Source organism: Dermacentor variabilis, chromosome 8, assembly GCF_050947875.1.
Source record: "Dermacentor variabilis isolate Ectoservices chromosome 8, ASM5094787v1, whole genome shotgun sequence".
NCBI lineage: Eukaryota > Metazoa > Arthropoda > Arachnida > Ixodida > Ixodidae > Dermacentor > Dermacentor variabilis.
This window is the reverse complement of record NC_134575.1, coordinates 61,126,085-61,140,861: the sequence shown is the minus strand read 5'-3', so window position 1 is coordinate 61,140,861 and position 14,777 is coordinate 61,126,085. Positions and strand designations below refer to the sequence as shown.

The following is a 14,777-nucleotide window of genomic DNA, read 5'->3' as shown; positions in this document are numbered from 1 at the left end:
GTATCGCGCCACTGTGCAGGTACTTAGAACGCTATGGCTGTAGTCATCGGTGACTCTTAGGGTTTGATATTGTTAAAAAAGGTACTACGTACAACTCGAACAACGAATACTGCTTTGTAGCTTTCTTGATATTACGATAAAAGAAGTGTGCACGAATCACAATTATAGCTACTGTGTTGAGAAAAAACCTCATAACACTACTTTCTCCATAAGCACTTCTACTTCGCCAAGTGCGATCTAACTTTTCTTTCCCTATTTCAGTTGGGTGCACGCCAGAGGCATGCCAGAAGTCCTGTCAAAATGCAGAACCGAACAAGAAAGTGCTAAACACATCATGCCCCGAGTCCGACATATGTCAATGCATATACGAAGACGGTGAGAAAAAACCTGCCTCACACACAGAGCAGTACCAAACGGTTCACTTTGCAATGACAACAATTGTAATTATGCTCAAGCTTTGATTGGACACGCTCAGAGCCCGCTGGTAGTCAGGCGCAGCTCCCGCAATGCGTTCGAAACCTCTACGGTAAGTTTGCAACAGTATACACAATGTTTCAGCATGGCCTCCGAGAGGGGGCAGCTCGCGTCCGCCACACTGTTTCGGAGGCTATGGTTTCAGTCATAAGAGTTTTCCAGGAAAACTACTAAAGGTAACTCTGGCACTGCAATCGTTCGGCTGCCAAGGGAATGATGGTTAGTAGAACATGGTTTTATCCAATTTCGATGTCTTTGGCTTCGAGCGTTTTTGTGATATTATTTATTACACTTTACATCTCAATTATCAAGCACTCATCATTTTCTGAATCCACTAAGGCAACAATCGAGTCATTGTGCACATGTGCTATTATTGCGAATTGTTGCTTGCATAGCACAGTATGTCCTTGAAGTTCATCTCTTAGAAAAATCGCAAAGCCGTTAAGCACAAGATAAACTTTGCGCAAATACTGCATGCCTTATGTGAAACGTACTATGTGAAGAAACAACCGCACAGCGAAGAGATTCTTCCCACCGTTTATTTTGGCATAATTTCTTATCTTTTCCAGACAACTAGCCCCGCAACAAGTATATTCGCATGCTAGCTGAAACACCACTTTGCAGTTCTAGACACTACTGGAGCTCCCTATGTAAAAATATCTGCAGGAAACTCTATAGTTTGTCTATACTCCATAACTGTCTAACTGTCTATAAATGTCTATACTCTAAACTCTGTAGAACTGTCTGTAACTATTAAAAACTTGAAATATACGATAAAATGGCAATCGTTTATTACAAGTTACCTCCGTAGTGCATGAATTTTTATTTTGTTGTAAAAAAAAACATTTGACCAGGCTTTGTTTCGGCAAGATATGCATAGTAACGTCAATTTTTCAAACAAATGAATGATTGCAATTTCAGGAGCCGAAGTTATCGCGTATCATGAATGATGAATCATACAGTTAGAAGCATATTTTATCACTATAAAAAGGTCATTTTAATTGCGGAAAACTTGCAAGAACACCCCACTAATAAAAATAACTTCAGACATTGCTTTCAAAATGGAGTGTATCGCTGGCAGCTCCAGATAGTACTAGCTTCTTTAAATTAGCTGACGGCACACTTGATTGACTTATTGATAGCTTGCAATATCTAGGCAGGATCATTTATAGAGCATGGTGCTATGCTAATTTATTGCTTTGCATATAGTTTTTAGGAGTTTTACGCAAGCCGAAAGATAACGTTCCTTTTCCGTCGAGTTAGTTATTGTTGTTGCTGGCTTTGGAATATGGTAGCATTCCTGTTATCTTTATCGTAAACACTGCTGCCATTTTTATTTTCCGGCCCAACGTAGAAGTATTACATTTTGCTGCCAAACTGGTTTCGTAGATTTTTTGTTTTTATTGGGAGGAAACAAATCTCTGCTCTCCTACACGTGATAAACCATAACTGTATGCTGTATCAGACAGGCCACGATGTCTTTTTGGTGAGAACATTACATGTTGTGAGTTACAAAGAAAGATATAACATAAAACGAAACATCAGGCTAATACACAGTAAAGAAGCATCCTGGAATTCTTGTACACTAATTTGGAGTGTAAAAATTTAGTAAAAAATCTGTTTAGGAACTTTTAGCGCTTTGCGTGTCGAGCTGCCGCCATACATTTTATTGTTTCAGCAATTTATAGGGCCACTTCAGGCAAATTTTGCCGTCGTCGTCGCCGTGACGTTCCATATAATATCCATGTGCCATAAGATCGCTGCCCGTGAGCCGTATATGTATGCTGTGGGCAGTGTGTCGGAAGGGAACGAATATAAACACGAAAAACGACAAAAAAAAACTATATTTTTGATCTGAGCGAGAACGTAAACGAAACGTTATTATTTTGTCTCGGAGTGAAACCAAAAACATTTTTGATCGGTTTTCGGTTCAAAGGGAAAGTCGGCAATACGAAAAAATCGAATTTAGGCAACTTCAAAATTACCGTGTATCTCAGGGGCCCGCATAAGCGCGCATCTCGGGCAGCGATAGTGCGAGCGATAGCCGGTCCAGCGCTCCACTAATCTAAGCATGCCGCTCCGTGCACTAGCAGATTGGTATCGCAGCAAAACCTAGGGCTTGCGCGCTGAAAAGCTTATCGTTTCGTTTTCTACGGGTATAGGACGCTTTGCTACCGACGTTTCATCATGTTCTTTAAGCTTATATTATCGGGACAGCGATCTCACATTTCGGCGAGTACGCTCAATGACGTGCTGCTCCGGAGATCATGCTGAGTGCCTTGACTCAAGGCACTGAGTATGAATCTATAATTAATTTCTCGCAAGAAATTAGTACTATGTTTATATCGTTACATTGCTTCGAAAATTTTTGCATGCCCACCAAAACCGTTATGAACCGTTAAGGCCAAACTACATGCATACGCTTGCCGGCGCGCGAAATCTCGCGCCGATGCGCCTCCCGCATGCGCAGATGGTGTAGGATAGATCATACGCGTCCAAGAACGGTACGAGCCCAGATATCGTACCTTCAACAGATAGCACTGTCGAAGGTACAAGGCGTGCACAGGTAATATCATTGCGCAGCGGTATACAGTTCCAGGCGTGACAGGCAGTACATTGGCTGTACTAGAGAGCTTTAGTTTTGTTCGCTATATGATACCATACAGTGATACGTGACATGATGGTCATTGCGCATGCCCCTTGCGTTATAGCCATCCTAACCGTGATCACTTATAGCAACATGACAGCGCTGACCGAATTCGCGCTCGTTACTGGTTCTCCGCCCTGTCAGCAAGAAACAAGTGGCAAAATCCGTCATTGCAGAGTCTCGTGTCAAGCTGAGGTCGAGGTATTCGGTATGTTTGCCATAATTATTGAGATCGGCTGTTCGTTTTCGCGCTATGGACTACTGACACGGCGCCGAGACAAGTTTGGTTTGGAACAACAGCATTAGCACTGGTAATTTGTTGATGATGCCGAACGCTATAAAGGCCCAATTGCTCGTTGCATAATTAATTTACTGCCCAGCTCTAACGTGGTACATGATGATGGTAGCGAGCAAACACCAAGTAGGCGTCGAGCAGACGCTGTGCCACATGTGCACATCTATGTGGGCGGAAGAAAGGAAGGAAGGAAGGAAACGTTATTTTTCACAAAGAAAAGTAGGCGAGCGTGGTTGGGCCCTTAGTCCAGGGCTCCACTGGCGCGAGCGGCTTGCTGGGCTTGGTCCAGGAGTGGTACTAGGCTCTCCTTTCTCTTGTCTGCAAACCACGCCTCCCAGTGCCTATTTAACATGCGTGTGCAGCTATGTTTGGGCTAGTAATATGTGAAGGCCTTTCCAGGCACTCCCATATGATGTGTTGGGCGTTCATACTTAGCACTTGCCAAGGAAGTTGCAAGGTAAATGCAGGGAAAGCGTACAGGTGAAGCGAAGCCCCGCTGTCGCATGCATGTAAACAAATCTTATACGGTTATGGAGTCGAAACCTTTTTTGGAGCATGCACCGCAGGATGGCAAGCAGACACTAAGCAGACGACGCAGCGCCGATGAGCACGTCACGAGGCCAAGTGCATTGTGGGCGCGCGCCTTGTACTTTCAAACCACCATTACTGGCGAGGCGCGGCGGATGCAAGGCGCGCGGGCGCGTGTTTTCGCGCGTTATGACGCGTACGTGCAGTTTGGCCTTTACGTATATTTTTTTTCCGTTCTGGAGCAGAACCGGAACGGAACGTTTTTCAGTGGAACGAAACCAAAAGAAGAACGAAAAACATTTCGTTCCGATGCCCTGGCTGTGGGTCCGAGCCTGTGAGGCTGAGCTGAGAAGAATGGTTGCTTGATGTCAGAGGTCACGTGATCATGCGCGCGCTAGAAGGTGAGAGTGCAGGAGGGAGCGCGCATCTCCTCCTCTAGACCCGCTGAGGCTACGCATGGCTGGCCACGCGGTGGAGCGCATACGCGACCCGAGCATCCTATCTCGGAGGCAATATACGGCGGGCGCAAGGTTATGCGAGCCAATACGGCTCGTCGCTTCATGCGTACTGTCATCCCGCACGCCTAGTGTCCCGTCTCCATAATGCCGTCGTTGTGACAGCGAATGTGGGCGGTCGACGAGTGAGATCTGTTCATGTTCGCTACTGCGCGCGTAACATATGCTTGGTAGCTTAATTAGTTAGCGAATATTTACTGCGAGATTTGAATGGCCAATAAAACTGTGAACCTCACTTAGTGCTGTTGTCTACTACTGTGCAATCACTATCAACGATATCACTTTCAGGTAGAACAGCAATATTTAAATTAAAATCGCTCAAAAATTATTTCCAGTGCTACAGTCGCTATGTATTTCAATGCTAGAGAAGACACAGCTAGATCCAGGGCAAATATAACGGGTTTTCTTTTCATTTTATTCTATTATGCTAGAACTTGTTCCAGCTGTACCATATATAGTGCACCAGGCGGTGAAGGGTCCATTATACGATAACATAAAATCCAGTGAAATAAAAGGTCAGTGGAAAGACACGGCATCAAACAAATGCTTAGCATTTCCCTGTACAATTCATATTCCATGCAAGTGTGAGGCCATACAATGAACTTTTGTCTTTGGGGCGTGCTCATTATTTATGTGTTCAGAGAAAGTGTTCCACCTATTTTTGTTGTTTTATTTGAGGTGTGCTCACCATGTAAGTGCTCAAAGGAAGAACTGTTATGCCAGCTTTAAGCAGCGCAAGCAAAGCAGTTGCAAGCACTTTCAATATTCTGTACAAATACATGCAACTGTTTCTATAAACCATATATTTTTTTTTCAGACTGCACAGAAGATAATTGCCGTGACTACTGTAAGGAAACAGTCCCAAGCAATCTCCTGAAAGCTTCTATGTGCATACACAACTTCTGCTACTGCAATAAAACGACAGGTACGCACTTAAACAGCCCACATAAGCCAGTGATACCAAGTGCCCACTTAAACATGAAAGTTATTGAGTGTTCTTCTGGCTTGCAAAATATATTTTTTTATGTGGCTACAAGTATTCAGAATCAAAATTTAAGGTATTAGTAGAGAAATAACTGTCACCATTGCGCCACCATATGAGCACAAAGGCCATTGTGTTGAATGTGATAAATATAGTAGAAACATATGGTAGCTGAAATTGAGCACACTGACTCTGCAACAGAACAGTGCTAAATGATATGGTGCGGTGTGGCAAGATGTTCTGGAATTTAGCGGCAACATCCAAAAAGGAAACAACCAACAGTATGTCGACTTTTAGCATCAGTAATGTTGTAGATGATGACTTTGATGTCAACACAGTGGTCTTAATTTGCTATCGTGCAGAAAATTATGGAGAACTATAACGCAAAAAGAGAACTGAGCAAGCCACGTTGGAGGACAAGCAACACAACTAAATACTGGTTCTTAGATTAATGATGGTAGCGTATTCGAAACAACTGTCATTACTGTAATGCTTTGCCCATGCTAACGACATCATAAATGTGTATTTCTGAGAGAAATAAATTTGTCATCTGTCTATACTTAATTCAAAACAGCGTCGCTCTTCCATCTCGACAAACTACGATTTGATTGGTACACTGCAGAAAATTAACAAAAAAGTGTACTTTTCTAATGTGTATCTGACTGTAGCTTCACACAATTAATTTACTGTCTGCATTAACACATTAGGCAAAAGCTTTATACAGCCTACTTTTTTCATTTTTTCTCCAAGACGTAACCCGATTGCATTGTATTGTATGAAAAAAAATGCCAAATGGCAAAAAAATAATAATAGTTTGGCATCAAGTAGGACCACGTGAACAACACTGAAACTAAATGACGAGTGGACTGTCCTGCTCTAGTTGAGCGCGCTCTGAGCCTCAATCGGAATATTTCGCAAAACCAATTACCAGCCTTTAACTGATAGGTAAATCCATTACTAAACTTTGACAGTTGACATACATACGACTAATCCTAAAATGGGCAAATTTGGCTATTTCAGCGTTTCATTTCAATGACGTGTTCAGTGTTTCCTTGATTCTAGTTATAAATTAATTTGCCCCTTCCTAGCCGTCTGATGAACGGCTTCCCGCGACAAATACTGATATAGCTATGTTCATCAACGTTTTTGTTTCCAATTAATCATGATTAGATGAAATAAAACTTGTTTTAAATGATCCTAACTTATTTCTTCACTCACACAGACCACATGAGGAGGTCAGAAATGGGTGAGCCGTTTTTTTTTCTTGTTTACTTTTTGTAAAAAGAAATGGGGCTGGACACACAGCTATGTAACAGCATGAGTAAACAATGTTTTCTCTACTGCACTTGCTGTAGTTTAGCCACTTTATATCAGCAATACTTTCTTTTCCCTAAGTACTGCGTTGAGAAACGCCATAGATACAAAAAGACCATAAATATTGTGCGAGGAAAATGCAGCTACTACGCGAGAATGCCAGTAACAACAATTTTAGGCACTTCCCCACCTTTCGTAGTCCTCACAGCAAAGCTGCACAATCCTGAGATCGGAGAACAAGCTTGAGTTATTGACCAATCGTACTTTTCATGGGGTGTAAAGTCCCAAAGCAACACTGGGGCTATGACGCACAATGTGGTGTTCGGCTCCGGATTAATTTTGATGTTTTCGCATTTCATATTCATCAAAAAGCAGCCACTATGGTTGAGAATGCTACCCACGACTTCGTGCTCAGGAATAGAATGCTAGCGCCAGTGAGCCACCACAGCAGAGGAGCAGGCTTGCATTATCGAATGATGTGATGCTGCACACAAACATCAGCGATCGATGACACCTCTATTTCTAAGGAGCTGGCAAATATGCGTCCCTACTTCTGGGCAAGACAAGGAATTTGCGTGCCGTGGTATCTGCCGCAGCTATTCCTCTTACTTCGGGCAGTTTGCGTATACAGTAACCCTACTGGTACTTTTAAGCCTTATTTCACCTGTAGCTGAGATTATGACTACATGTATCTAAGAAATAGATTTTACAGCATAACAAAAAGCAAAGAAATCGTTGATCCCTCTTTCATAGGAATCGATCAAACACGAAAGTGAAGCGTGTCTTCACAGAAGGCTTTGCATGTTTGCTTCGTGAACTCACGGTCCGCTGCAGCGAAAGACGCACGATTCGTGGGTCGGCCACCACGTTACAGGTTTGCTTGGCACATAGCGTCCTGTTGGCGAGCAGCGTACTGCTGCCGAGTCACCTCGGCGAAGATACGAGCATATTGGTCCGGCTTCGTAGTGTCTTGGGCAGCGACTTCAGCTGTGATGTGCTCAGCTTCAGCAATGCGAGCGGCAGAGTTCACATCATGCACCACGAACGCACGAAGGTTTTTTGCGTCATGCTGGCGTGTCTCTCGCCGTACCAAAGCGAGACTTGCCTGTCGACGTCCTATGCCTTCCTGCACCGCTTAGCGCCGCAGTTTTCTTATTTGGTGTCATCGCAAGCGAAGCGGTAGGCGGAGTGTAAGCACTGCTGAGGCACGTTGAAGATGCACTCCATAGGCGACGAGGCGTCACAGGCTAATCGGACGCGAAAGACGAACCATGCGCGGAAACTGTGTCGTCACCTCAGCGGAAGACCTACACCGATTACTCCAGGCTACACCGCACTAGGAGCCTCCGCTGCGCTGAAACTTCCGAAACGCTCACTGTCGGCACTCATTAGTGTCAAGATGCAATACTTCGCTTCACTGCTCCTAGATGGCGGCACTATCTCGGTCAAGAGAGACAATACTTTACTCGCCCGTCACTTCAAGCCGACATCAGATCCGTCACAAGAAGTTGATGGTGGAAGTTGGCATGAACACTGTCATAATATATTTGCTCACGCAACATATTCTGAACATTGTGATAATTTGTAATGTTTTCTCGATTATTCGCAGCGAAAAAAATGGCTGTCTGTTTATAAATTCCATGGCTTTTTTGTAAAATTTACTTGATTTCTCCAGTAGTGCACGTACTTTTTATGTTCTTGTGCTGGGTAGGGCCTCACACGAGGTAAGTTGGCCGCTATGCTCAATGGAGCCTCGACTTGCATGTGTATTGAGGCTGCTAGGCAAAATACCGCCACCACTGGTGACCTGCTATGAACACACTTAGAGTCGCCTTCCGATTTTTCGAACTTGAAGAATGCCGCAAAAATGTCACGCTATCTGAAAACAATGGATTGTAGCGATAAAAGCAATTTCATTGTTTCTTTGGGTTGCCTGAACAGCGAACTGAATGATTCTCTTCGCGCTAGACAACCATTGTGGTGCCTGCAAACACAAGCTATTTAATGGAAACAGGAAAGACTACATAATTGTAGGTTTTTGTTAACGAAAGAAGCACTAGAACCAGAAAAACTGGTCCTCTAAGTGGGCGAACATAGGATGGTGGGCCTCATATGTCCTCCGAAGTGCTACAAACATATTTTTCCGCAACAAATTTCATTTTGAAGAAGCGTTTTGCACCACCCCTGTTGGTGCACATCACTACACATCTTGGGAACTGCGTAAAGAAGGGTCTTGACCAGACAAGCACGAGCATTTTATTTTGAATACGTCTTGTCCTATGTCACTGGCTTGGACACCACGGCCTTGCTGCTATCATCAGGGTCAGGCACTCAGTGTAATGAATGATAAGAACAGGAAACGAATTGCGTTGTTAAAAGATGACTTCTGGTCTTGAGGACGGATCGAGATGACGGTCTACCACAGAGCGATGTGATCCCAACGAACCAGTAAAACATGTTAATTTGCTTTGAATTGACAAACCAAGAACTTTTCCAATACAGAAAAGAAAAAAGTTTCAACTTTGCAAGCAAAATTGAGGGTGTGAACTTGGCCCAAGTTCTCTCAATGTCTGCAGCATTCTGCGACCACATTTGCCACAAAAAAGTTATTACACCGATTGCTAATTATGAAACTCGGAGCTTTCTTTCATCAACTATCTGATATATGATAATTGAAGAGATTTGTAAGATTTTCAGATGTGAAGACGAACACATTACACACTCAGTGACCATGTACAATGTCTGGTACCTTTGTACTTCGACGTAATCTTCCTCATTAATAAAAATTTCATTCTCTTTCACTTCTTACAGATGACGTTTCACACAGTGGATTTCACTTCTTAGATGCATGGAATTCGTTCATACGTAGCCTGTGGTAATCAAGTCACTTTGTGTAGTTTCACGGTTATAGCCATGAAATAAAGCTTTTTCTGAGACCTAAGGGTTGTGAATCTAATTCTTCGCAGTCATATCGACAGCCACTGCAATAGTAATCTTCAAAGGCTAAGAGAAAAGAGCCACATATTTTTTTACAGCACCACAGACGCCTGGTTCTACTGTGAAAGCTGTACAAGGTGTCCAAGCTAACATTATCCAAGCTGTCCGAAAAACCGTGTACACTATAAGACTATGAGATCTGCAGGGTTTCCTCCTTAGGGCTCTTCTGTTACGAAGTTACTAAGTATTACTAAGTGCCTGCTTAATTATTTAACAAGGTGTCGCAGTTTCGCGCAAAAGGGAAACCATCAATTGCGATACCAAATTGGTGGACAGTTATGTGAAGTAAGGATAGAAGTTTTATTTGTCCTATAAACTTGTAAATATAGGCATGCTAACTAAATGACCTAGCATGGTGTCACGCGCACACAAGCAAACATGAGCACATCTCACTCGATGACATCGGAAGCTCGCTGTCGAAACACTGGAATGAGGGAACGCGGCAGCAGGAGCGAGTAAATTGACCTTCATGCTGCATCTTGCGCCTGCCAAAACACAGCACAGGGTGAACTCTGTCCTCATTACAGGTGGCTTTCAAGATACAGCGGCCAGGGCGGGCGGGCGCCTCCCTCTCCCCCCTCGTTCCTACTCTCCCCCTTGTAGGCATTATTGTGTGCCTACTTGTAGGCATACAGTGATGCTTGTAGGCTACAGTGAAACTTGTAGGCATCAATGTATTGGTGTGCAGTGTAGTCCACATAACGAAGTAATTTCGGCTCCTCCTTTAAATCCGTTATAACGAGGTTCAAGTGTAGCTTGTGCATTGAACGAAAGCTCGCAGCAACGCGGTGAGCACCTGTCTCTTTTTTCTTCGTGTAGCGCAAACCAGCAAACATTGCGTGTTGTGTCGCAGCATCTACATTTGCCATGTGAACTTCGTTATTAAAGCTTGCTCCTATAGCACAGGGTTAAAGGAGCACTGACGCAAAAATTTTGGATCTTGTCTTTTTTGTGGCATTAAGGAGGATATGAACCAGTTATTACGGCATGAAGTCTTGCTGAGGAGTTCTATAGAGATCTATATAGTACCAGTGGCACCCACGATGATAATGGAAGAGAAAATAGTCTAGACGAATTCGAAATCCCGAAGGTAACGCCGAAAGAAGTACAGAAAGCCTTAGGAGATATGCAAAGGGGGAAGGCAGCTGGGGAGGATCAGGTAACAGCAGATTTCTTGAAGGATGGTGGCCAGGTTGTTCTAGAGAAACTGGCCACCCTGTATACGCAATGCCTCATGACCTCGAGCGTACCGGAATCTTGGAAGAACGCTAACATAATCCTAATCCATAAGAAAGGGGACGCCAAAGACTTGAAAAATTATAGACCGATCAGCTTACTGTCCGTTGCCTACAAAGTATTTACTAAGGTAATTGCAAATAGAATCAGGAACACCTTAGACTTCTGTCAACCAAAGGACCAGGCAGGATTCCGTAAAGGCTACTCAACAATAGACCATATTCACACTATCAATCAAGTGATAGAGAAATGTGCAGAATATAACCAACCCTTATATATAGCTTTCATTGATTACGAGAAAGCGTTTGATTCAGTCGAAACCTCAGCAGTCATGGAGGCATTACGGAATCAGGGTGTAGATGAGCCATATGTAAAAATACTGGAAGATATCTATCGCGGCTCCACAGCCACCGTAGTCCTCCATAAAGCAAGCAACAAAATCCCAATAAAGAAAGGCGTCAGGCAGGGAGATACGATATCTCCAATGCTATTCACAGCGTGTTTACAGGAGGTATTCAGAGACCTGGATTGGGAAGAATTGGGGATAAAAGTTAATGGAGAATACCTTAGTAACTTGCGATTCGCTGATGATATTGCCTTGCTTAGTAACTCAGGGGACCAATTGCAATGCATGCTCACTGACCTGGAGAGGCAAAGCAGAAGAGTGGGTCTAAAAATTAATATGCAGAAAACTAAAGTAATGCTTAACAGTCTCGGGAGAGAACAGCAATTTACAATAGGCAGCGAGGCACTGGAAGTCGTAAGGGAATACATCTACTTAGGGCAGGTAGTGACGGCGGATCCGGATCATGAGACGGAAATAATCAGAAGAATAAGAATGGGCTGGAGTGCGTTTGGCAGGCAGTCCCAAATCATGAACAGCAGGTTGCCGTTATCCCTCAAGAGAAAAGTATATAATAGCTGTGTCTTACCAGTACTCACCTACGGGGCAGAAACCTGGAGGCTTACGAAAAGGGTTCTACTCAAATTGAGGACGACACAACGAGCTATGGAAAGAAGAATGATAGGTGTAACGTTAAGGGATCAGAAAAGAGCAGATTGGGTGAGGAACAAACGCGAGTTAATGACATCTTAGTTGAAATCAAGAAAAAGAAATGGGCATGGGCAGGACATGTAATGAGGAGGGAAGATAACCGATGGTCATTAAGGGTTACGGACTGAATCCCAAGGGAAGGGAAGCGTAGCAGGGGGCGGCAGAAAGTTAGGTAGGCAGATGAGATTAAGAAGTTTGCAGGGACGGCATGGCCACAATTAGTACATGACCGGGGTTGCTGGAGAAGTATGGGAGAGGCCTTTGCCCTGCAGTGGGCGTAACCAGGCTGATGATGATGATGATGAAGTCTTGCTTGCTTCACGGTTAATTAAATAGAGATTTGTCTATAGTGAGTAGTTCAAGTTTAAATTGCAGAGGAAAAACGATTCTGGAGCCATGTAAGAGCATTAGGAGCCGCAAACAAAAATTTTAAAACGACTATCAGGGGTGAAGACAGCCACGTCTTTGAAGGAGATAATTGCGTTGTGGTACATCAAAGACGTTACTAGGGACAACTTCGGCAAGAAAGAAAGCGTAGTTCGATTTATAGTGATCTGGAAACAACAGATATGTCGAAGTGATCAAGATTTAGCGTAACAGAAACGTTTACTGAAAAAAAATCGCAGAGAAAATGTCCCTAATAACACGGTCTGAGGACCCGATCAAATCGCTATGCAGCTAATCATATAGCTAGGCCGAATGAGCAAGGCACTGTTGAGCACTACCATAGTGCTAGCGATTAAAACAGAACAAATTCCGTTTGAATGGCGTGCAAGCAAGATGAACATTATTTAAGAAAGGCAAATGTGGTAAGGATAAGACGAGCTTTTACAGATCACTTAGAGTAACGCCGGTGACATACCGAATGGCAATGCAAGCGATAAATCTAAGACTGTCGAATTGAGCGTGGAAAACGATATATTGTGGGAATTACGGAATAGGTCCTCCCCCGGCAGACGCTTAGAAGAGAATTATAGTCTACTAAGTGCATAAAAATTTCAATAGCTCGGAATAGACTTGACGGATTGCATTTCTAGATATTAAGGGAACCTACGAAAACATAGCCAGGGAATTGGTATGGGTTATTCTCAAGGACAAGACACAGACGTGAATTTCGTGGAGCTGCTGAGCGAAGATGCATAGGAACAACTGCATACACATTGTATGGGAAGGCCGGAAATGAAATTAAGTGGAGCAAATTAACTCAGGACTGAAGCATGGATGTCCTCCGTCTCTATTGTTCTTTACGATTTATGTCAAGACCTATAGAAATACGACTGAAAAGCAGTATTCCAGGTTTGATGTATCTTATATTCGTAATGGCCAAAGGGTACAACAGACTGTCCCTGGGCTGATTGATGTGCGCGGACGACATAGTGCTACTTGTGGACAATGCAAGATATTTAGAGACTTGCACAGATGTGTGGCAACGCAGCGGATAATCTAGGCCCTCAATTTAGCACGGAGAAAACGGTAATATTGATCGTTATGAAGAGATAATAATTACGTGGTATCAATTTAACAGGAAGTCAAACCCATAGTCACACAACATAAATACCTGGGCGTATAGACAAACGAAGGAAAGATTTACTCAAGCAACCTTCAACATAAACTGAAAATAAATGGGAGGCGGAATTCAGCAATATTGAAACACGAAACACCATTGGGCAACAACAAATTGGAGGTGATGCCTGGAATCTGAAAAGGAGTACCGGCGCAAGCGCTAACGCTGAGAAATTTCATTCTGTGCTTAAAATCAGATATTTGTCGAAGTTGTAAGTTGACCAAAGATCGGTAGCCCGGTTGGCTTTGGCAGTCCACGGTGAAACCAAAACAAGATGAGGCAGCGCAGAGTGACAAAGGTTGGGTCTGTTTTAAAGTCAGAGAAGCGCAGAGCAAAATTTGTTTTGAAGAAACACTCAGCAACGTGGATGAAAATAAATGGCTGGCTGAAGTGCAGAAATACCTGTAACTGAATGTCGTGGACAGTGAATGGAGGAAGAGGTCAGGAAAATTGGCAACCAAGTACAGGGTAATTAAAAGCGTATATAGACATCTAGGAGTCATCAAGACAGAAAGAAAGAACAGCGAGAGAAAATTGGATAAAAAATGGAAATAAATATATCACGAAAGTTTACAAGAATGGGAAGAAATTCGAAGCGATAATCTGTACGATAACACAAACGACAGTGTCTTGCTATTTGAAGCCCGAGCCATGGTGGGCTAAGGACAAAAAAATAACGGAGCAAATGTTCAGAACAAAATGAGGATGTGTCTGCTGCAGCAGAAATCGGGGACAAATCAGCGCATCCTAACTGAATGCGAGCGCAGTGACCCAGCGAGACCCGTAGGCAACTGTCATGCACCTTCCAGAAATGCTTGGATTTTAAGTGTATGGGAGCATCAACTGGTGTGCAGTCGAGGTGAGCAAAATAATTTGAGAATATTTTTGGAACAAAAAGCATGGAAGAAATATGGTGCCAGATCCATTACAGCCATACGTAACGGTACAAGGTATATGTAGAAGTTTGGAGGAAGAGAAAGAAAATTGGAGGAGCCATTCCACTCTGTGTAAGTGGATGACTAACGAAGCTGCCGCACACCACACAGGGCTTGACAAGGGTACATGTATTTATTTTAATCATTTAGGAATGATAGTGACGATGCTTTTGTGATTACTGTGGTATACATTGATTGGTTTGGTTACAATTTTGGACAGAATTTTGGCCAAAGTT

General features: G+C 43.3%; 1 protein-coding gene across 1 annotated transcript in view; it reads left to right on the top strand.

Annotated features, from left to right (window-relative positions):
- Positions 1-9,686, top strand: part of LOC142591047 (uncharacterized) — a 79,955-nt gene extending 70,269 nt beyond the window's left edge. Inside the window, exons 19-21 of the mRNA XM_075703423.1 lie at positions 262-375; positions 5,277-5,384; positions 9,567-9,686. Coding sequence (XP_075559538.1) covers positions 262-375; positions 5,277-5,384; positions 9,567-9,634 — 290 coding nt within the window. The 3' untranslated portion in view covers positions 9,635-9,686. The remainder of the gene's footprint in view (positions 1-261; positions 376-5,276; positions 5,385-9,566) is intronic.
- Positions 9,687-14,777: the final 5,091 nt, after the last annotated feature.